The sequence below is a fragment of the Entelurus aequoreus genome, linkage group LG21 (genome assembly GCF_033978785.1).
Source record: "Entelurus aequoreus isolate RoL-2023_Sb linkage group LG21, RoL_Eaeq_v1.1, whole genome shotgun sequence".
NCBI classification, from domain to species: domain Eukaryota; kingdom Metazoa; phylum Chordata; class Actinopteri; order Syngnathiformes; family Syngnathidae; genus Entelurus; species Entelurus aequoreus.
In genome coordinates this window covers 8942158-8966754 of record NC_084751.1, presented here as the reverse complement: position 1 = coordinate 8966754, position 24597 = coordinate 8942158, and the positions used below count along the sequence as shown (strand labels likewise).

General features: G+C 43.5%; 1 protein-coding gene across 2 annotated transcripts; it reads right to left on the bottom strand.

The window, feature by feature from the left end:
* Positions 1–3523: 3523 nt before the first annotated feature.
* Positions 3524–24485, bottom strand: LOC133638296 (metal transporter CNNM4). 2 transcript variants are annotated; one of them, XM_062030763.1, is made up of 8 exons: positions 23095–24485; positions 18937–19080; positions 18645–18779; positions 11232–11401; positions 8147–8243; positions 7564–7653; positions 4174–4349; positions 3524–4118 (listed from the first exon to the last, which is right to left on the bottom strand). In XM_062030763.1, exons 1-8 carry the CDS (start codon positions 24458–24460, stop codon positions 3630–3632), a joined length of 2667 nt encoding a protein of 888 aa, XP_061886747.1. In that variant the 5' UTR covers positions 24461–24485; the 3' UTR covers positions 3524–3629. The 2 variants fall into 2 exon arrangements, with proteins under 2 accessions (XP_061886747.1, XP_061886748.1); XM_062030764.1 differs by lacking the exon at positions 7564–7653.
* Between the last annotated feature and the right edge of the window lie 112 nt (positions 24486–24597).

The following is a 24597-nucleotide window of genomic DNA, read 5'->3' as shown; positions in this document are numbered from 1 at the left end:
CAAAAGCTGTCTTTGATCTTATCTTGCTTGTAGAACTCCTCTGTGTGCGATGGGATGCGACGTGGAGATGTCGGTTTCTTTGATCTATTGGACAGCCACCCGAGGTCTACAAAGCAGAGAGGCAGGCACCTTTTCTTTGAACCATTTATGACCGAGTGCGGCAGCTGTTTATGACCCCCTCCCCTTAGAAACAGCTGCAGCTCTGTGATCAGAAAAGGCCCAAATAAAGGAGGATGCGGAGCGTGGGACGACACTGTACGAGGGTGCAGGTCGACGCGCTCTCCTTGTGAGCTAAATTGAATCCTGTCTCTGTCTGATTCCTTGCTGCTTGTCTTGTCTAATAGATGTCATCGGCGTTTGAACCTGACAGACAGACTGACACCACATGCTCCCAGTTCAACAGAAACAGTATTTACAGTGTGGAAACCGATCCTTCCGACCGTCACGAACGCGGCCTGAGACCCAAGACATGTTGCCGGGTTCCAGCTTTGGAATCTTCACTTCTGCTTGCGCTAGCTTGCGCAAGTGGCGCCTTTTGAATAAATAACTTCACCCTTCAGTCTCAATGTTCACAATATCATAAATAGCTTTGAGTGTGTCCGCAGAAACAAGTTAGAGATCACATGCTAGCAGCCTCAGAGATACGACCGCCATGGCGCGGAGCAACACAACCAAACACACACAATGGAATGTTTCCAGTGTCGCACACACAGGCTAAAAGAGGGCTAGCAAGTTGTGGAGACATGCGATGGAATGTTTTTGTGCGCTAACATGCTAACAATGGTTAACCTCTAGAGTTAATAAATATGAAAGACACATCTGTTGGTTAAATATGACGCTAGCGCCCAGAGGACAGCTTAGCTTAGCGAGCTAATGTTACCAATTAGCTTTGCTAAAGCTCTTTTTCACAAAAAAACAAAACATAATAAATAAAAATCCCTTTTAGTGCGCAAACAAGTGCTAGTAATGGCAATGAAGTACATCATGTAGCTAATTGAAGTGTTCTATTCTGTAAGGAAGCTACGGTCTAAGCTAGGTAAAGTCTCTCCGCTAAGCTACGCTACGCTACATTGAACGGGCAAAAAAAGACGGTCCTATTCCCTCCTGGTGTTACACCCGGATTAAAAATGAAATCAAACATCCTTTTTAAGCACGCGTCACAAACAAACCCTCCTCCGTTGTTTTGTTTGAACGCTCTGACATCAGCGGAAATGCTAGCTGGCGTCACAGTGATGGAGGAGATGCCAACACCGGCCAAACCACCTGGAAAATAACGACCTGAAATAAACGCTACATAAAGACTTGAAATAAACGTTACATAACGACTTGAAATAAACGCTACATAACGACTTGAAATAAACGCTACATAACGACTTGAAATAAACGCTACATAACGACTTGAAATAAACGCTACATAAAGACTTGAAATAAACGCTACATAAAGCCTTGACATAAACGCTACATAACGACTTGAAATAAACACTACATAACGACTTGAAATAAACGCTACATAACGACTTGAAATAAACGCTACATAAAGACTTGAAATAAACGCTACATAAAGCCTTGACATAAACGCTACATAACGACTTGAAATAAACGCTACATAACGACTTGAAATAAACGCTACATAACGACTTGAAATAAACGCTACATAAAGACTTGAAATAAACGCTACATAAAGCCTTGACATAAACGCTACATAAAGACTTCAAATAAACGCTACATAAAGACTTGACAAAAACGCTACATAAAGACTTGAAATAAACGCTACAAAAAGCCTTGACATAAACGCTACATAAAGACTTGAAATAAAAGCTACATAAAGACTTGAAATAAACGCTACATAAAGACTTGACATAAACGCTACATAAAGACTTGAAATAAACGCTACATAAAGCCTTGACATAAACGCTACATAAAGACGTGAAATAAACGCTACATAAAGACTTGAAATAAACGCTACATAAAGACTTGAAATAAACGCTACGTAAAGACTTGAAATAAACGCTACGTAACGACTTGAAATAAACGCTACATAAGACTTGACATAAACGCTACATAAAGACTTGACATAAACGCTACATAAAGACTTGACATAAACGCTACATAAAGACTTGAAATAAACGCTACATAAAGACTTGAAATAAACGCTACATAAAGACTTGAAATAAACGCTACATAAAGACTTGAAATAAACGCTACATAAAGACTTGAAATAAACGCTACATAAAGACTTGAAATAAACGCTACATAAAGACTTGAAATAAACGCGACATAAAGACTTGAAATAAACGCTACATAAAGACTTGAAATAAACGCTACATAAAGACTTGAAATAAACGTGACATAAAGACTTGAAATAAACGCGACATAAAGACTTGAAATAAACGCTACATCGTTCAGCTGGGGAATCATTTTTGGTGATTGACCCCCCAATTCCAACCCTTGATGCTGAGCGCCAAGCAGGGAGGTAATGGCTCCCATTTTTATAGTCTTTGGTATGACTCGGCCGGGGTTTGAACTCACGGCCCACCCATCTCAGGGCGGGCACTCTAACCACTAGGCCACTGAGTAGGTAGTAGTGGGCGGGGCCATGTTTGTATGACGCGTCATGTGACTTCTGTGTGGGCCAATGAGCAGGCCCTGCCTTCAAAGGCTTGCTCAACAATTTCCAAATAATGGAATGGGTAAGTTTGTGTGTAGGGGGGGTTCATGCAGAGAAGGTAAGGTGTGTTTGTGTGTTCTTGTATTTTTACCCTTCTTGAGACACCAAGGAAAAGTATCTTCCATATGAGGAGGTGTGAACATGTGATGACATAAATCATGGTCCCAATACGGAAAACCATAGCATCTAATAAAGACTGTCTTATACAGTAGCTGCAGCCGGCCTCCGTGGCTCCCCACTCCCTCCCCTCCGTTGCAAGTTTTGTTGATTCTATGTAACATGTTTATGTGTGCTATGGCTATGAGTTTTTTTCCCATGGCCTCAGTCTGGACCCCTTTAATGAGTCCAGCCTTTGACTGAGTATTTTTTTTACTCCCCCCCCGCCCCCCAAATATTTACCTGTTTCCCACCTTTTTAAGGGTCGCCGTAAGTGGCTGACTTGTCTCCCTGTAATGCATGTCTGCTCTTAGTGGGACTGTGCTGAAAACATCATTTCAGTTCTTATATGTCTTGTACATATATGGACAATAATAAAGCAACTTGAACTTGTAAAATTTTGAAGTGCTCCCCCTCTGGTCAACATATGAAATAACAAGTGTGTGTAAGAAACTGAAATGCGCCCCCTTTGGCCAAAATGAATCAAATAAATATGTATGTAGAGACATACTGTAACAACTTGGAAGTAAATAATGAAGATTAAAAACCAATTACAAACCAAAAATTAACTAAAAGCTTACCTTTTAAATGTATATATTATTAATGTGGTAAATACAAATCTTTATACATCTAGAAAGGGTGGTCCTAAAGAGGTAGGCATTTTTCTCAGGTCTCAAGAAGGTCAGAAATAGAAGAATGTGTGTGTGTGTGTGTGTGTGTGTGTGTGTGTGTGTGTGTGTGTGTGTGTGTGTGTGTGTGTGTGTGTGTGTGTGTGTGTGTGTGTGTGTGTGTGTGTGTGCGTGCGTTAGATGGTGCTTTCCGTGTGTGTGTGACCGATGGCGTGCACGTGCTGACTGGGTCTGCGGGGTTCCACACAGTTGTGCTGCTCGCTGAGCAGGGTGGTGGTCTCTCCCGGAGGATTGTCGGGGTCACTGGGGGGTGTGGCTTGACGGGGGGTTATGGTGAGGGGGGCGTGGTTACTGGGAAGGGCGGCGGCTTGGGGCAGAGACTGGCTGGGTCTTCGTCCAAAGGAGGAAGCGGCGGCGGCGGCTGCTGCGGTTTTGGGTGGAGGCCCGTGGGGGCCGGCGGCGGCGGCGGGCATCGGCTGGGCTTTGGGCGGCGGGCCCTTCACGGGAGGCGTGGCCAGAGGCAGCAAGGGGCCCGTCCCCGGCGGGGTGAGAGGGGGAAGCTGTGCGGCCGCCGTGTCCAGGTGGCCTTGACTGCCGTCTGGCGACTGAGGCGAGCTGTCCAGTCTGGACGCCAAGAGGCCATTCTGGTACTGAGAGCGAGTGATCTGAGGGAACAAACATGTTACAAACGCAGCGAGAAGAGCGGCGAGGGCGCGTTACCTTGACGAACTGGAGGTCTGTCAGGGCGCGCACGCAGAAGTCCGGAATGTACTGGAAAGGCGTCCCCGAGATCTGAGTGTTGCTGCCGCCGATGGAGGCGCTCTCTGCACCGCGCTCGCCACAGCTGATGGACGCCGAGCGGTTCAGGTTGCCCCCGTGGGACGGGGAGCGGAACTCTGGAGTGGGACAGTAAGACGGCGTGTCAGGAACACTCGCTGTTCAAGAAGTACGCAGTGCTTGTGTCTCAATGAGTGCACTTGGAGACTTAAGGAAGCACTCGAGTGCACCAAATCAGACACAGCGTCGCTGCGATAAACAAAGATGGCCGACGACGGCGTGAAGGTGAACAAACATGCGGCCACACGACGCTCTGCTCCCATTGGCTGAGGACAGTGATGTCATGGAATAGGGGCACTGATGTTAGTGTGGGGGAGGGGCTTTGTGTTCACATTAGCGCCCGGCTAGCTTAGCATCCACGCAGCTTGGGAGAGGTCAAATGTCAAACTTGACACAAACATCCCACTAGCCAGCGATGGGCAGTAGTACCTAAGCTGCATGTACCTAAGCTACATGTACCTAAGCTACGTAGCTTAACGACAATTTCCGGTAGCTTGGCTACTTTTTTTAACGAGTAGCTTTTCCTGTAGCCTAGCTACTTTAAGAGCCATGTAGCGAGCTAGCTTACATCAAAGCTACAAGCTACAAAGAGAGAAAATGGACTGTGAATCCAGGCCAAAACAATATGGAAATATACAATGACCTGGATCAGGGCAGGGTCCTCAAACTTTTTGACCTGGGGGCCGCATTGGGTTAAAAATATTTGGTGAGGGGCCGGGCTATTTATAAATATAATATTTATATGTATATACAGTATATACACACACACACACACATACAGTATATACACACACACACATATACATATATGTATATATACATACATATATGTACAGTACATATATACTGTATATATATATATACATATGTATGTATACATATACACACATAAATACATATACACACACATATATATATACTGTATACACACACACACACACACATATATATATTATATGTGTGTATGTATATATATATATATATATATATATATATATATATATATATATATATATATATATATATATATATATATATATATATATATATATATATATATATATATATATATATATATATATTAGGGATGTCCGGTAATGGCTTTTTGCCGATATCCGATATTCCGATATTGTCCAACTCTTTAATTACCGATACCGATATAAACCGATACCGATACTGATATATACAGTTGTGGAATTAACACATTATTATGCCTAATTTGGACAACCAGGTATGGTGAAGATAAGGTCCTTTTTTTTTTAAATTAATAAAATAAAATAAGATAAATAAATTAAAAACATTTTCTTGAATAAAAAAGAAAGTACAACAATATAAAATCAGTTACATAGAAACTAGTAATTAATGAAAATTTGTAAAATTAACTGTTGAAGGTTAGTACTATTAGTGGACCAGCAGCACGCACAATCATGTGTGCTTACGGACTGTATCCCTTGCAGACTGTATTGATATATATTGATATATAATGTAGGAACCACAATATTAATAACGGAAGGAAACAACCCTTTTGTGTGAATGAGTGTAAATGGGGGAGGGAGGTTTTTTGGGTTGGTGCACTAATTGTAAGTGTATCTTGTGTTTTTTATGTTGATTTAATTAAAAAAATTAAAATAAAATAAAACATTTTTTTTTTTAAAAACGATACCGATAATAAAAAAAACGATACCGATAATTTCCGATATTACATTTTAAAGCATTTATCGGCCGATAATATCGGCCGGCCGATATTATCGGACATCTCTAATATATATATATATATATATATATATATATATATATATATATACATATATATATATATATATATATATATATATATATATATATATATATATATATATATATATATATATACACACACACATAATATGTATATGTGTATATATATATATATTTTTACCTCTTGCATTAATTGACTAAAAGAAAGTGCACACTTGCCGCACGCTCGCCCGACACTGCGGCGCGAGAGTGATGATGTCACGTTATTGATGGAAAAAAGTAGCAAGTGGTAGAAAATGGATTGATGGATGGGCTAGAAAGGAGAGATTAAAATATTTTTTTTTTTAAAAAGGGGCTGTATTTTGGACGTTGGCGGGCCGTAGTTTGGGGACCCCTGACCTGGATGACTTAGAACATAAATCCATGGTGTTCGTATGATGAGTCACAATTGGCTAAGGTTAGGACCAAATATTACGGACTGGCCAATCACGGGCAAGATAAGGCGGGTCATTGCACTCATGTCACATGACGACCAGGGAGTCAGAGATAGAGGGACGCTTCAAACTGACCACTCCAAAAAAAAGTAACATATTTGAAAACGTCAGAGAAATTCTCTCCCACAGATTAGATTTTCCTTTAGTGATGAAGACGACGTGCAGGAAACCCACAATAATGTGTGCCCTTGGCATTATTAACACACACTCATGCCATTAGAGAAAACAATGCTCAAAATCATAACTGCTCTCTTCATCTAAGATGTGGAACACACATTTATGAACACACATTAAAGGTGAGTTGATGAAAAGTTTTCCTGCACATAACCTTTACCAACTGTTCCCAAACAACACACCTTTTTGTCAACATATAGATAGATGCTGTTTTCTTTACTGTAGGTAGAAAAAATGAATAACATTATAGGGGTGGGCCAATGAAAAGGCAAACTAAATAAATACATAGAGTGGGGTGTGGGGACCCCTAGAGGTAGTTGTAGGGTGTCCCCAATAATAGTAATATGTGTACTATTGATATTATACATAGATAGAAATGTTATTAAATGCTACTTTGCTGCGCCGCTTGCTACAAATCTCTGGGGTTAGCTTCCCCTGTAAATGTAATGGAGAGTGACCTGTAGCTTAGCTTGCTACATTTCCCAGTAGCTTGCCCATCACTGAGGTCAGAGGTTAAAGTGAGTGCAGATGAAACCAATGAGAGCGTCCTATCCAGCAAGTGGGTCGTTCCACGGGAATAATCAATCAATCATAAACGTTTCAGGTGACGTTTTTCCACTTCAAATGCTCAGGTCACTTATCGCCATGGAAACAATGTTTTGCCTGAGCCTGCTGTTGCTCGTCGACTCACTACCGCCCTCTGGGGGGCACAATTTGAACATTACGGTGTCAAACGCTAACATTTTGGCTCACACTTGCTGGTGGTGGACAGAGATGATGATGATGATGAGGATGAAGAGTGATCCCCCCCCTCCCCTAAAGTTACAGGAGGGTAGCGGGAGGGCAGGGGGGGCATGAGAGTGTTTACCTGGGAAACGAGAGAACACTGAAAACCTCTTAAGAGAGAGGCGTCTCGGAGGGGGGGACGCCACTGATGGGGAGAGAGGAGGGGTGACGGCTGGGCAGAAGGGCGGAGGGAGGGAGAGAGAGAGAGAGGATTTATTTGTTTGGTTGTGTAGCTCCGCCTCTCCACTCCAATCTCATGAATAATTCATCAACCTTGAAAGGGCTCACATTCTGGACATTTCATTAGGTACACCCTGGCATCACTTCCAGTACAAATCCATGAGCGTGTATTCATAAATAGGTGCACGTCTGGCGTGTGGTGAGGACGACCTTTGAACTCCCGGGACTATCTTCAGTGGCGGATTAGCAGCCGCGCTGACGTCAACATGGCGAATGTCGGGGGAAGTGAGCGGCGTGTCACAGGAAGTGCGGAGTGAGGTCATCACAAACAAAGTAGATATTTTGTATATTTGTGGGAAAGGTGCTTATTAAACTCTGCATATGTGTGCATTGACTACACGTCTTATCAAAGATTGTGTGTGCGCGTGTGTGTGTGCGTGTGTGTGTATGTGTGTGTGTGTGTGTGTGTGTGTGCGCGCACTCACCTAGTGAAGGCATGCTGAGTGCCATGACACCATAGAAGGAGAACGGCCCCGTCTCAAACTTCATGTTCTCATTTCCTGCCTCCACCTCCACTCGACCCTGAAACACAAAGGCGCGCGCACGCACACACACACACACACACACACACACACACACACACACACACACACACACACACACACACACACACACACACACACACACACGCAGAATAAATATTGTAGCAGAAGGTGAGGTGTGTTCTTACTGAAATTGACCCCAGCATCAATCTTCATGAGTCTGCAGGTGTCCAGAAGGTTCTGGAAGCCTCAAGTGTGTGCCTAAGGTTTTGGACATGGTTTGTACCTAATAAAGAGGCCAACGGTCATTAGTGTTCCTAATAAGGAGGCCAGGTATGTGGCAGGTGGGCTTTAGTGTACCTATTAAAGAGGCCAATGAGGTGGCAGGTGGGCATTGGTGTACCTAATAAAGAGGGCCACGAGGTGGCAGATGGGCATTTGTGTACCTAATAAAGAGGCCAACGAAGTGGCAGGTGGGCATTTTTGTACCTAATAAAGAGGCCAACAGGGTGGCAGGTGGGCATTGGTGTGCCTAATAAAGAGGCCAACGAGGTGACAGGTGGGCATTGGTGTACCTAATAAAGAGACCAACGAGGTGGCAGGTGGGCATTGGTGTACCTAATAAGGAGGCCAACAATGTGGCAGGTGGGCATTCGTGTACCTAATAAGGAGGCCAACAAGGTGGCAGGTAGGCATGAGTGTACCTAATAAAGAGGCCAACGAAGTGACACGTGGGCATGAGTGTACCTAATAAAGAGGCCAAGGAGGTGGCAGGTGGGCATTTGTGTACCTAATAAAGAGGCCAACAAAGTGACAGGTGGGCATTGGTGTACCTAATAAAGAGGCCAACGAGGTGGCAGATGGGCATTTTTGTACCTAATAAAGAGGCCAACGAGGTGACAGGTGGGCATTGGTGTACCTAATAAGGAGGCCAACGAGGTGGCAGGTAGGCATTAGTGTACCTAATAAAGAGGCCAACGAAGTGACACGTGGGCATTAGTGTACCTAATAAAGAGGCCAAGGAGGTGGCAGGTGGGCATTTGTGTACCTAATAAAGAGGCCAAGGAGGTGGCAGGTGGGCATTTGTGTACCTAATAAAGAGGCCAACAAAGTGACATGTGGGCATGAGTGTACCTAATAAAGAGGCCAAGGAGGTGGCAGGTGGGCATTTGTGTACCTAATAAAGAGGCCAAGGAGGTGGCAGGTGGGCATTAGTGTACCTAATAAAGAGACCAACAAAGTGACATGTGGGCATGAGTGTACCTAATAAAGAGGCCAAGGAGGTGGCAGGTGGGCATGAGTGTTCTTAACAAAGCGAGGTGGCAGGTGGGCATGAGTGTACCTAATAAAGAGGCCAACAAAGTGACATGTGGGCATGAGTGTACCTAATAAAGAGGCCAACAAAGTGACATGTGGGCATGAGTGTACCTAATAAAGAGGCCAACAAAGTGACATGTGGGCATCCATCCATCCATTTTCTACCGCTTATTCCCTTCGGGGTCGCGGGGGGTGCTGGAGCCTATCTCAGCTACAATCGGGCGGAAGGCGGGGTACACCCTGGACAAGTCGCCACCTCATCACAGGGCCAACACAGATAGACAGACAACATTCACACACTAGGGCCAATTTAGTGTTGCCAATCAACCTATCCCCAGGTGCATGTCTTTGGAGGTGGGAGGAAGCCGGAGTACCCGGAGGGAACCCACGCAGTCACGGGGAGAACATGCAAACTCCACACAGAAAGATCCCGAGGCCGGGATTGAACTCACGACTACTCAGGACCTTCGTATTGTGAGGCAGACGCACTAACCCCTCTGCCACCGTGCTGCCATGAGTGTACCTAATAAAGAGGCCAAGGAGGTGGCAGGTGGGCATTAGTGTACCTAATAAAGAGACCAACAAAGTGACATGTGGGCATGAGTGTACCTAATAAAGAGGCCAAGGAGGTGGCAGGTGGGCATTTGTGTACCTAATAAAGAGGCCAAGGAGGTGGCAGGTGGGCATTAGTGTACCTAATAAAGAGGCCAAGGATGTGGCAGGTGGGCATTTGTGTACCTAATAAAGAGGCCAAGGAGGTGGCAGGTGGGCATGAGTGTACCTAATAAAGAGGCCAAGGAGGTGGCAGGTGGGCATTTGTGTACCTAATAAAGAGGCCAAGGAGGTGGCAGGTGGGCATTAGTGTACCTAATAAAGAGACCAACAAAGTGACATGTGGGCATGAGTGTACCTAATAAAGAGGCCAAGGAGGTGGCAGGTGGGCATTAGTGTACCTAATAAAGAGACCAACAAAGTGACATGTGGGCATGAGTGTACCTAATAAAGAGGCCAAGGAGGTGGCAGGTGGGCATTTGTGTACCTAATAAAGAGGCCAAGGAGGTGGCAGGTGGGCATGAGTGTACCTAATAAAGAGGCCAAGGAGGTGGCAGGTGGGCATTTGTGTACCTAATAAAGAGGCCAAGGAGGTGGCAGGTGGGCATTAGTGTACCTAATAAAGAGACCAACAAAGTGACATGTGGGCATGAGTGTACCTAATAAAGAGGCCAAGGAGGTGGCAGGTGGGCATGAGTGTTCTTAACAAAGCGAGGTGGCAGGTGGGCATGAGTGTACCTAATAAAGGGAGGTGGCAGGTGGGCATGAGTGTACCTAATAAAGCGAGGTGGCAGGTGGGCATGAGTGTACCTAATAAAGCGAGGTGGCAGGTGGGCATGAGTGTACCTAATAAAGCGAGGTGGCAGGTGGGCATGAGTGTAGCTAATAAAGCGAGGTGGCAGGTGGGCATGAGTGTACCTAATAAAGCGAGGTGGCAGGTGGGCATGAGTGTACCTAATAAAGCAAGGTGAGCAGTGGTGCTCAGGTTGCACGCCTGAGGTCACATGACCCACAGGTGCCTCATCAGGTGTCTGTAAGGTGACATCTCCCTTTGAGGACTCCCACCCCGCCAGCCCCTCCCCCTCCTGCTGGTCTGGGTGGCCCATTAAGAGAACCTGTCAACAAGCTCCGCCCCCCTGCTTGTGTCCCTGGCACACACCTGCAGGATGAGCACAAAGTAGTCCACAGGTTTCCCTCGCTGGTACAGGAAGTGCTGCGGCGCTCGCTTGTCGTTGTCGTTGAACTTCAGCTCCTGGACCACGTCGGGATGTCTGAGGATCCTCAGCAGAACCTTCTCCGTCACGTGGAAAGCAGCAAACAGGCTGACCTCTAGGGGGCGCACATCAACACTTGTGTTCATGCAAACAGGCTGACCTCTAGGGGGCGCACATCAACACATGTGTTCATGCCAACAGGCTGACCTCTAGGGGGCGCACATCAACACTTGTGTTCATGCCAACAGGCTGACCTCTAGGGGGCGCACATCAACACTTGTGTTCATGCTAACAGGCTGACCTCTAGGGGGCGCACATCAACACTTGTGTTCATGCTAACAGGCTGACCTCTAGGGGGCGCACGTAAACACTTGTGTTCATGCTAACAGGCTGACCTCTAGGGGGCGCACATCAACACTTGTGTTCATGCCAACAGGCTGACCTCTAGGGGGCGCACATCAACACTTGTGTTCATGCCAACAGGCTGACCTCTAGGGGGCGCACATCAACACTTGTGTTCATGCCAACAGGCTGACCTCTAGGGGGCGCACATCAACACTTGTGCTCATGCAAACAGGCTGACCTCTAGGGGGCGCACATCAACACTTGTGTTCATGCTAACAGGCTGACCTCTAGAGGGCGCACATCAACACTTGTGCTCATGCAAACAGGCTGACCTCTAGGGGGCGCACATCAACACTTGTGCTCATGCTAACAGGCTGACCTCTAGGGGGCGCACATCAACACTTGTGTTCATGCTAACAGGCTGACCTCTAGGGGGCGCACATCAACACTTGTGTTCATGCCAACAGGCTGACCTCTAGGGGGCGCACGTCAACACTTGTGTTCATGCTAACAGGCTGACCTCTAGGGGGCGCACATCAACACTTGTGTTCATGCTAACAGGCTGACCTCTAGGGGGCGCACATCAACACTTGTGTTCATGCCAACAGGCTGACCTCTAGGGGGCGCACATCAACACTTGTGTTCATGCTAACAGGCTGACCTCTAGAGGGCGCACATCAACACTTGTGCTCATGCAAACAGGCTGACCTCTAGGGGGCGCACATCAACACTTGTGCTCATGCTAACAGGCTGACCTCTAGGGGGCGCACATCAACACTTGTGTTCATGCTAACAGGCTGACCTCTAGGGGGCGCACATCAACACTTGTGTTCATGCTAACAGGCTGACCTCTAGGGGGCGCACATCAACACTTGTGTTCATGCTAACAGGCTGACCTCTAGGGGGCGCACATCAACACTTGTGTTCATGCCAACAGGCTGACCTCTAGGGGGCGCACATCAACACTTGTGTTCATGCCAACAGGCTGACCTCTAGGGGGCGCACATCAACACTTGTGTTCATGCCAACAGGCTGACCTCTAGGGGGCGCACATCAACACTTGTGTTCATGCCAACAGGCTGACCTCTAGGGGGCGCACATCAACACTTGTGTTCATGCCAACAGGCTGACCTCTAGGGGGCGCACATCAACACTTGTGTTCATGCCAACAGGCTGACCTCTAGGGGGCGCACATCAACACTTGTGTTCATGCCAACAATCAATCAAACTTTGGATGGTTTTTGGCAGCCAGCCGACAGTAACTTTCCTAACACTTCATAGATTTGACCAGCAGAGGGCGCAATTAAATGTGTTCTGCCTAAACAGGAAGTGTGCACAGGGCCCAGCCCTTATTTTGAGTGCAAAATAACAAATTAGCCATTATATTCGTATCAGTGACGGAGCAGGAAGGGGCTAGGAATATGTTTGTGGTAAAATGTAATATGAGGTGACCTTTTATTAATTAATTGACATTTTATATACATTTATAAATCTTATTGACACAAAATAGGCCCCGTGTTATTTGCGTATAGAAAGCGGCGGCCCTGAGTTTGGAGCAAGTCAAAGGATTATCGTAGTTTAAAGAAAATATGAATGTAGAATATTAAGTGCTGGGATAAAAGAGAAATGTTAAGACTAGATTGTCTTCCAAGAATGCATAGATTTAAATGCATTATTTAAGTATAAAGACCATTTTAAAGGGTCTTTTGTTTTATTCTATTATATTGATTTATTTTTATTGTTTTATTCTATTATATTGACGTCTTTTGTTTTATTCTATTATATTGATTAGTTTTCATTGTTTTATTCTATTATATTGATTTATTTTTATTGTTTTATTCTATTATATTGCCGTCTTTTGTTTTATTCTATTATATTGATTAGTTTTCATTGTTTAATTCTATTATATTGATTTGTTTTCATTGTTTTATTCTATTATATTGATTTGTTTTTATTCTATTTTATTGATTTGTTTTTATTGTTTTAATCTATTATATTGATTTGTTTTTATTGTTTTATTCTATGTTATTGATTTGTTTTTATTGTTTTATTCTATTCTATTGATTTGTTTTTATTGTTTTATTCAATTTTATTGATTTGTTTTTATTCTATTTGATTGATTTGTTTTTATTGTTTTAATCTATTATATTGATTTGTTTTTATTGTTTTATTCTAAGTTATTGATTTGTTTTTATTGTTTCATTCCATTTTATTGACGTCTTTTATTATTGTATTCTATTATACTGATTTGTTTTTATTGTTTTATTTCATTGTATTTATTCTATTTTATTGTTGTATTCTATTATATTAATTTGTTTTTATTGTTTATTCTATTTTTTCGATTAGTTGTTATTGTTTTATTCTATTTTATTGATTTATTTTTATTGTCTTATTCTATTGTATTGATGTCTTTTATTATTTCATTCTATTTTATCTAGAAACATAGACTACTATTTAAGTCTCACTTGACTGACTACACTAGAGCAAGCCCGGTCACAGGCAATTACAATGTCTGTTAGTCCGGGTGAGGAGTCAGTTAAGCTAGAACTAGCCAGCGCCAGGCTGGATAATCCATGTACGCATAGCAATTCTCTTAGAATAATACACAATTCACATAATGTTTTTTCTGTTGTGTCTGTGTCAGGGGTGGACATGCATTCTACTGAGGTGGCAAATTATGATATGTCCAGTCTATTGCAGCACCAAGCAAACAATCGGAAAATTCCCGTCATATCAATTCCTAGATATGGTCGAAACTATTTAAAGTGCACTACGCATAATAAACGCAACATTGTTAATATTGCCACTACGGATAATCTTAACAAAAACTCGTCAAAACAGCCCAATACCTATAATATGGGCTTTTTAAACATAAGATCATTGTCTCCCAAGGCGTTATTGGTTAATGAGGTCATTAGAGACAACAATCTTAACGTCATTGGTCTTAGCGAAACCTGGCTCAAACCGGACGAATTTTTTGCGCTCAATGAGGCATCTCCTCCTAACTATACGAATGCGCATGTTGCCCGCCCTCTTAAAAGGGGAGGGGGTGTCGCACTAATATACAATGAAAATTTCAACCTTACCCCTAACCTAAATAATAAATATAAATCGTTTGAGGTGCTTACTATGAGGTCTGTCACACCGCTACCTCTCGACCTGGCTGTTATCTACCGCCCCCCTGGGCCTAATTCGGACTTTATCAGTGAATTCTCAGAGTTCGTTGCTGATCTAGTGACGCACGCCGACAATATAATCATAATGGGGGACTTTAATATCCATATGAATACCCCATCGGACCCTCAGTGCGTGGCGCTCCAAACCATAATTGATAGCTGTGGTCTTACACAAATAATACATGAACCCACGCATCGCAACGGTAATACAATAGATCTAGTGCTTGTCAGGGGTGTCACCACCTCCAAAGTTATGATACTTCCATATACTAAAGTAATGTCCGATCATTACCTTATAAAATTTGAAGTTTTGACTCTTTGTCAACAAGCTAATAATAATAATAACTGCTATAGCGGCCGCAACATTAATGCTGCCACAACGATGACTCTTGCTGACCTACTGCCTTCGGTAATAGCACCATTCCCAAATTAGGTCGGCTCTATTGATAAACTCACTAACAACTTTGACGATGCCTTGCGCGAAATTATTGATAGTATAGCACCGCTAAAGCAAAAAAGGGCCCCTAAAAGGCGCACCCCATGGTTTACAGAAGAAATTAGAGCTCATAAATTATCATGTAGAAAACTGGAACGCAAATGGCGCGCGACTAAACTTGAGGTTTTCCATCAAGCATGGAGTGATAGTTTAATAACTTATAAACGCATGCTTACCTTAGCTAAAGCTAAATACTACTCAAATCTCATCCGCCTCAACAAAAACGATCCTAAATTTCTGTTTAGTACAGTAGCATCGCTAACCCAACAAGGGACTCCTCCCAGTAGCTCCACCCACTCGGCAGATGATTTTATGAATTTCTTTAATAAGAAAATTGAACTCATTAGAAAGGAGATTAAAGACAACGCATCCCAGCTACAACTGGGCTCTATTAACACAAATACGACTGTATATACGACGGACACTGCCCTCCAAAATAGTCTCTCTATTTTTGATGAAATAACATTAGAGGAATTATTACAGCGTGTAAGTGGGATAAAACAAACAACATGTTTACTTGACCCACTTCCTGGGAAACTTATCAAGGAACTGTTTGTATTATTAGGTCCATCAGTGTTAAATATTATAAACTTATCACTTTCCTCCGGCACTGTTCCCCTAGCATTCAAAAAAGCGGTTATTCATCCTCTGCTCAAAAGACCTAACCTCGATCCTGACCTCATGGTAAACTACCGACCGGTCTCCCACCTTCCGTTTATTTCCAAAATTCTCGAAAAAACTGTTGCACAGCAGCTAAATGAACACTTAGTGACTAACAATCTCTGTGAACCTTTTCAATCCGGTTTCAGGGCAAATCACTCTACGGAGACAGCCCTCGCAAAAATGACTAATGATCTATTGCTAACGATGGATTCTGATGCGTCATCTATGTTGCTGCTTCTTGATCTTAGCGCCGCTTTCGATACTGTTGATCATAATATCTTATTAGAGCGTATCAAAACACGTATTGGTATGTCAGACTTAGCCTTGTCTTGGTTTAACTCTTATCTTACTGACAGGATGCAGTGCGTCTCCCATAACAATGTGACCTCGGACTATGTCAAGGTAACGTGCAGAGTTCCCCAGGGTTCGGTTCTTGGCCCTGCACTCTTTAGTATTTACATGCTGCCGCTGGGTGACATCATACGCAAGTACGGTGTTAGCTTTCACTGTTATGCTGATGACACTCAACTCTACATGCCCCTAAAGCTGACCAACACGCCGGACTGTAGTCAGCTGGAGGCGTGTCTTAATGAAATTAAACAATGGATGTCCGCTAACTTTTTGCAACTCAACGCTAAGAAAACGGAAATGCTGATTATCGGTCCTGCTAGACACCAACATCTATTTAATAATACCACCTTAACATTTGACAACCAAACAATTAAACAAGGAGACTCGGTAAAGAATCTGGGTATTATCTTCGACCCAACCCTCTCGTTTGAGTCACACATTAAGAGTGTTACTAAAACGGCCTTCTTTCATCTCCGTAATATCGCTAAAATTCGTTCCATCTTGTCCACTAGCGACGCTGAGATCATTATTCATGCATTCGTTACGTCTCGTCTCGATTACTGTAACGTATTATTTTCGGGCCTCCCTATGTCTAGCATTAAAAGATTACAGTTGGTACAAAATGCGGCTGCAAGGCTTTTGACAAAAACAAGAAAGTTTGATCATATTACGCCTATACTGGCTCACTTGCACTGGCTTCCTGTGCACTTAAGATGCAACTTTAAGGTTTTACTACTTACGTATAAAATATTACACGGTTTAGCTCCAGCCTATCTCGCCGATTGTATTGTACCATATGTCCCGACAAGAAATCTGCGTTCAAAGAACTCCGGCTTATTAGTGATTCCCAGAGCCAAAAAAAAGTCTGCGGGCTATAGAGCGTTTTCTATTCGGGCTCCAGTACTCTGGAATGCCCTCCCGGTAACAGTTAGAGATGCTACCTCAGTAGAAGCATTTAAGTCCCATCTTAAAACTCATTTGTATAATCTAGCCTTTAAATAGACCCCCCTTTTTTAGACCAGTTGATCTGCCGTTTCTTTTCTTCTCTCCTCTTCTCCCCTGTCCCTTGCGAGGGGGAGTTGCATAGGTCCGGTGGCCATGGATGAAGTGCTGGCTGTCCAGAGCCGGGACCCCGGGTGGACCACTAGCCTGTGCATCGGTTGGGGACATCTCTGCGCTGCTGACCCGTCTCCGCTCGGGATGGTTTCCTGTTGGCCCCGCTGTGGACTGGACTCCCGCTGATGTGTTGGATCCACTGTGGACTGGACTTTCACAATATTATGTCAGACCCACTCGACATCCGTTGCTTTCGGTCTCCCCTAGAGGGGGGGGGGTTACCCACATATGCGGTCCTCTCCAAGGTTTCTCATAGTCATTCACCGACGTCCCACTGGGGTGAGTTTTTCCTTGCCCGTATGTGGGCTCTGTACCGAGGATGTCGTTGTGGCTTGTACAGCCCTTTGAGACACTTGTGATTTAGGGCTATATAAATAAACATTGATTGATTGATTGATTGATATTTTCTTGATTAGTTTTTATTGTTTTATCCTATTATTTTGATTAGTTTTTATTGTTTTATTGTGTATTATATTTATATAGCGCTTTTCTTAGTGACTCATAGCGCCTTTACATAGTGAAAGGCAATATCTAAGTTCCATTTCAAGCAGTGTGGGTGGCACTGGGAGCAGGTGGGTGAAGTGTCTTGCCCAAGGACACAACGGCAGTGACTAGGATGGCGGAAGCGGGGATCGAATCTGGAACCCTCAAGTTGCTGGCACGGCCACTCTACCAACCGAGCTATACCGTCCCAAATCTATTTTCTTGATTTGTTTTTATTGTTTTATTCTATTTTATTGATGTCTTTTATTAATTTATTCTATTCTATTGATTTGTTTTTATTGTTTTATTCTATTATATTGATTTGTTTTTATTGTTTTATTCTATTTTATTGATGTCTTTTATTATTTTTTTCTATTGATTTGTTTTTATTGTTTTATTCTATTTTAATGATGTCCTTTATTGTTTTATTCTATTATATTGATTTGTTTCTCACTGATGGCGCTCACCACGACCCATCAGGAGCAAGGCTGAAGTGTCTTGCTCAGGGACACAATGGACGTGACTAGGTTGGTAGAAGCTGGGGATCGAACCGGGAACCCTCGGGTTGCTGGCACGGCCACTCTCCCAACAAGCGCCACGCCGTCCCCAAAGGGGATTGGACTGGATTTTGATATTCTTGTGTATTTTGACTTACTTACTGTAGTCCTGATCCTATCCAGCTGATAGAACGGCGCACACCTGCCGTGGAAGGGGGCGTGGTCTCTCACCTGTGGCCAGGAAGCGATGAGCGGCCAGCATGAGCTGAGGAGAGATCTTGGACTTGCTGTCGCCCTCGTGTTTGAACGCAGAGAAGTCGCGCTTGTTCTTGTTGGCGTCCACTCGCTTCTTGTTGCGGTTGTCGGCTGCGCGGGAAGGAAGGCAAACTTTAGGGAACTCTCATCGATCTCATCCCGGATCAGGAAATCTTGCGTGGTGGAAATCCTCAATCCAATCTGGTCGCTTAGCAACCAAAGCAGCTTTTCTCCGTCTACATCTGTCAAAGAGGAAGTGCTGACTCACTGTACATGTCCGACTCGTCCAGGATCTCCGACTTGATGATCTCCTCGATGACGTCCTCCAGGGTGACCAATCCCAGCACCTCGTAGAACGGGTCCCCCTCCCCCTCGTTGTTGACCTTCTGGACGATGGCCAGGTGGGATTTACCTGAGGACATGAGGGAGGAGCAGGCGTCATGGCGGAATGCTTCCCTGAGCACACTTCAATAAGTGTACTAAATGCACACTTCTCTCCTTTTCAATGGTCAATTGCAACCTCTCCAATTAGCCCCTCCCCTTCCGCCACATAGCCCAGATGAGTGTGGGAAGTATACTCAAGTCCTGACAGTGTACTGCATGTTGCTGCCCTTTAAGTACACACTTATGTACTAAACAGACAAAGGGTAACAACTGAGACAAGGTTCTCCTAAAAAATTTTTTTTAAAGAATGAGACTTTATGTCAATAAGACCTACTATTTTTTGACTATAAACACTGTTTCACTTCTTTTTACACTTCTATAACGGCCCATGGCTAATTTTTTAACAATTGTTAGCATTCTAATACTAGCATGCTAGTTAGTTGACAAACGATACCAGTTAGCATGCTAGCTTTTTAAACTATTTTTCTATCTAATTTTGTAGGTATACACCCCAGTCATATTTTGGTACTCAATTCATGCTAACATTAGCATGTTAAACACATTTTTCAGGTACAAACCTCACAGTAATATATTTTGGAACGTTCATGCACGTTATAGTTAGCATTTTAGCATGCTAGCTTTTTTTTTAAACACTGTTACATCCCTAATAGTGTCATATATTTTGGTATTTCCTTAATGTCAACTGTAAGCTTGCTATTTTTAAGATTTTAGCATAGTACTGTTAGCATGCTAGCTTTTTTTTTAACACTGTTACATCCCTAATAGTGTCATATATTTTAGTATTTCATTAACGTTAACTGTAAGCCTGCCATTTTTAACACGTCAGCATAGTAGCTTTTATTTGATATTGTTACACCCCTAATAGTGTCATATATTTTGGTATTTCATTAATGTTTACTGTAGTGTAAGCCTGCTATTTTTAACATGTTAGCATAGTACTGTTAGCATGCTAGCTTTTATTTGATACTGTTCCATCCCTAATAGTGTCATATATTTTGGTATTTCCTTAATGTCAACTGTAAGCTTGCTATTTTTAACATTTTAGCATAGTACTGTTAGCACGCTAGCTTTTTTTTAATACTGTTACATCCCTAATAGTGTCATATATTTTGGTATTTCCTTAATGTCAACTGTAAGCTTGCTATTTTTAAGATTTTAGCATAGTACTGTTAGCATGCTAGCTTGTTTTTAATACTGTTACATCCCTAATAGTGTCATATACTTTGGTATTTCCTTAATGTCAACTGTAAGCTTGCTATTTTTAACATTTTAGCATAGTACTGTTAGCCTGCTAGCTTTTTTTTAATACTCTTACATCCCTAATAGTGCCATATACTTTAGTATTTCATTAATGTTAACAGTAAGCCTGCCATTTTTAACACGTTAGCATAGTAGCTTTTATTTGATATTGTTACACCCCTAATAGTGTCATATATTTTGGTATTTCATTAATGTTTACTGTAGTGTAAGCCTGCTATTTTTAACATGTTAGCATAGTACTGTTAGCATGCTAGCTTTTATTTGATACTGTTCCATCCCTAATAGTGTCATATATTTTGGTATTTCCTTAATGTCAACTGTAAGCTTGCTATTTTTAAGATTTTAGCATAGTACTGTTAGCATGCTAGCTTTTTTAAATACTGTTACATCCCTAATAGTGTCATATATTTTGGTATTTCCTTAATGTCAACTGTAAGCTTGCTATTTTTAAGATTTTAGCATAGTACTGTTAGCATGCTAGCTTTTTTTTAATACTGTTACATCCCTAATAGTGTCATATATTTTGGTATTTCCTTAATGTCAACTGTAAGCTTGCTATTTTTAAGATTTGAGCATAGTACTGTTAGCATGCTAGCTTTTTTTTTTTAACACTGTTACATCCCTAATAGTGGCATATATTGTGGTATCTCCTTAATGTCAACTGTAAGCTTGCTATTTTTAAGATTTTAGCATAGTACTGTTAGCATGCTAGCTTTTTTTAATACTGTTACACCCCTAATAGTGTCATACATTTTGGTATTTCATTGATGTTTACTGTAGTGTAAACCTGCTATTTTTAACATGTTAGCATAGTACTGTTAGCATGCTAGCTTTTATTTGATACTGTTCCATCCCTAATAGTGTCATATATTTTGGTATTTCCTTAATGTCAACTGTAAGCTTGCTATTTTTAAGATTTTAGCATAGTACTGTTAGCATGCTAGCTTTTTTTAACACTGTTACATCCCTAATAGTGTCATATATTTTGGTATCTCCTTAATGTCAACTGTAAGCTTGCTATTTTTAACATTTTATCATAGTACTGTTAGCATGCTAGCTTTTTTTTAATACTCTTACATCCCTAATAGTGTCATATACTTTAGTATTTCATTAATGTTAACTGTAAGCCTGCCATTTTTAACACGTCAGCATAGTAGCTTTTATTTGATATTGTTACACCCCTAATAGTGTCATATATTTTGGTATTTCATTAATGTTTACTGTAGTGTAAGCCTGCTATTTTTAACATGTTAGCATAGTACTGTTAGCATGCTAGCTTTTATTTGATACTGTTCCATCCCTAATAGTGTCATATATTTTGGTATTTCCTTAATGTCAACTGTAAGCTTGCTATTTTTTAACATTTTAGCATAGTACTGTTAGCACGCTAGCTTTTTTTTAATACTGTTACATCCCTAATAGTGTCATATATTTTGGTATTTCCTTAATGTCAACTGTAAGCTTGCTATTTTTAAGATTTTAGCATAGTACTGTTAGCATGCTAGCTTGTTTTTAATACTGTTACATCCCTAATAGTGTCATATATTTTGGTATCTCCTTAATGTCAACTGTAAGCTTGCTATTTTTAAGATTTTAGCATAGTACTGTTAGCATGCTAGCTTTTTTTTGATACTCTTACATCCCCAATAGTGTCATATATTTTAGTATTTCATTAATGTTAACTGTAAGCCTGCCATTTTTAACACGTTAGCATAGTAGCTTTTATTTGATATTGTTACACCCCTAATAGCGTCATATATTTTGGTATTTCATTAATGTTAACTGTAGTGTAAACCTGCTATTTTTAACACGTTAGCATAGTAGCTTTTATTTGATACTGTTACACCCCTAATAGTGTCATATATTTTGGTATTTCATTAATGTTTACTGTAGTGTAAGCCTGCTATTTTTAACATGTTAGCATAGTACTGTTAGCATGCTAGCTTTTATTTGATACCGTTCCATCCCTAACAGTGTCATATATTTCAGTATTGCATTCATTCAACTGTAAGTTTGCTACTTTTAACATGTTAGCATGCTAGCTTTTTTTTGATACTCTTACATCCCTAATAGTGTCATATACTTTAGTATTTCATTAATGTTAACAGTAAGCCTGCCATTTTTAACACGTTAGCATAGTAGCTTTTATTTGATATTGTTACACCCCTAATAGCGTCATATATTTTGGTATTTTCTTAATGTCAACTGTAAGCTTGTTATTTTTAACATTTTAGCATAGTACTGTTAGCATGCTAGCTTTTATTTGATACTGTTCCATCCCTAACAGTGTCACATATTTTAGTATTGCATTCATTCAACTGTAAGTTTGCTACTTTTAACATGTTAGCATGCTAGCTTTTTTTTTATAGCTCATATTTGTTGTTACTTGCCGCTATTTGGCCAGCGTGCCTACTGTTAAAATGTTATTTCAGCTTTAGCATTCACGCAAAATGTCTCCCCAAATGGCACGGTCGTTTAGGACGGCCGCAGCTTGACACTGGAACAGACTATTCTAGCACGCAGGTTGAAATGTAAATATATTTAAAAGTGTGTTTTTGACTTGCTGTTAGATGTTTACAAACATGTTTCAAAAAGCCGTTTTAGATGAACGTGAGCGTCCTCCAGTGACCATTGATGTTATTGATCCTCACAGGAAGTTGAGGCAACAAACGCTGCAGGCTCAACTTCCTGTGGACCAGCTGGAGGTCAGCTGGAGTCGACACACGCACACCCGCACACACACACACACACACGCGCTGACCTTTCTTGAACTCCTCCAGCATGGTGTCCAGCTTGGTGTCGTGGAAGACGAAGTGGACCGGGTGGTTGTAGAACTTGGTGATGGTCTTGAGCGTGGTGGAGTCGTCGGGGTCGACGAAGGCCAGGTCCTTGACGTAGAGGATGTCCACGATGTTGGAGCGCTCGTCGTCGTAGACGGGGATGCGCGTGTAGCCGCTCTCCATGATCTCGGACATGGTGTTGAAGTCCAGCACGGCGTGGGCCTGGATCATGAAGCAGTCGGCCAGGGGGGTGAGGACGTCCTCCACGGTCTTGGTGCGCAGCTCCAGCGCCCCCTGGATCATGTTGAGCTCCTCCTTGACCAGGTCGTTGTACGGCTCCGTCACCTTCAGCATGCCCACCAGCTTCTCGCGGTTGTACACGGTGCCGATCTCCTGGCCCAGCAGGACGTCCAGCAGCTTGCTGACGGGGAAGGACAGCGGGAAGGTGAGGAGCATGAAGAACTTGGTGAGCACGATGGTGTTGGCGCCCACCGCCAGCCCGTGGCGGGAGCACAGCGCCTGGGGGACGATCTCGCCGAAGATGACGATGCCCACGGTGGAGGCCACCACGGCGCCCAGGCCCGAGCCGATCAGGTCGTCCAGGAGGATGGTGAGCGTGGTGTTGACCAGCACGTTGCCTAGCAACAGCGAGCACAGCAGGTAGTTGCCCTTGCTGCGGATGGGCTCGATCTTGCGGGCGTACTTCTTCTCCTTGTCGGTGCCGCAGCTCTGCACGATGCGCAGCTCCATGGGGTCCAGCGCCATCAGGCCCAGGTTGAGGCCGCTGAACATGCCGGACAGGACCAGCAGGCAGGAGATGAGGATGGCCTGCAGCCAGAGAGGCAGCAGGTGCTTCTTCTCCTCCAGGACCAGGACGCGGCCGTCGCCGTCCTCCAGCCGCAGCCAGGGGCCGTCCGCGGCGCCGCGCGTGCACAGCGCGTACTCCTTGCTGGGCTCGCTCTTGCGCAGCGGCTTAACGCGCACGCGCAGCGACCCCGCCGTGCCCCCGCCGCTGACGTTCATCAAGGTCCCGACCCCGATGTCCTTCGTGAAGTCCGCGCAGGTCCGCTCCGGCGCCTCGCCGCCCGCCAGCTCCGTGAAGCGGACGAGCGTCCAGGCGGCGGAGTGCAGCCGCAGCCCGTAGAGGCGGAGCCGCACCGTGCTGTCCTCCGTCACCTGCAGGACGCCGTCGTCACCGGTGCTGGTGGGCTTGTCGCTGCTCTCCAGCCGCATGCCGAGCACCTGACTGCCGCCGGACGCCGCCTCCAAACGAGCTCCGTCGGCGCCGCACAGGAGGAGGAGGACCGTGACGATGTAACCCTGCTGGCCGCGACATTCTCTCGCCATGTTTGTTGGACTGCTCGCCGCCGACGCGGTGACGTCATTTACTCATGTCCGAACGGACACGCCCCCCGGGGCCCCCTCCCCTCCCCTCCCTCGCGTAAACACGCCAGGTGATTGACACTACAATAGCGCCACGCCGC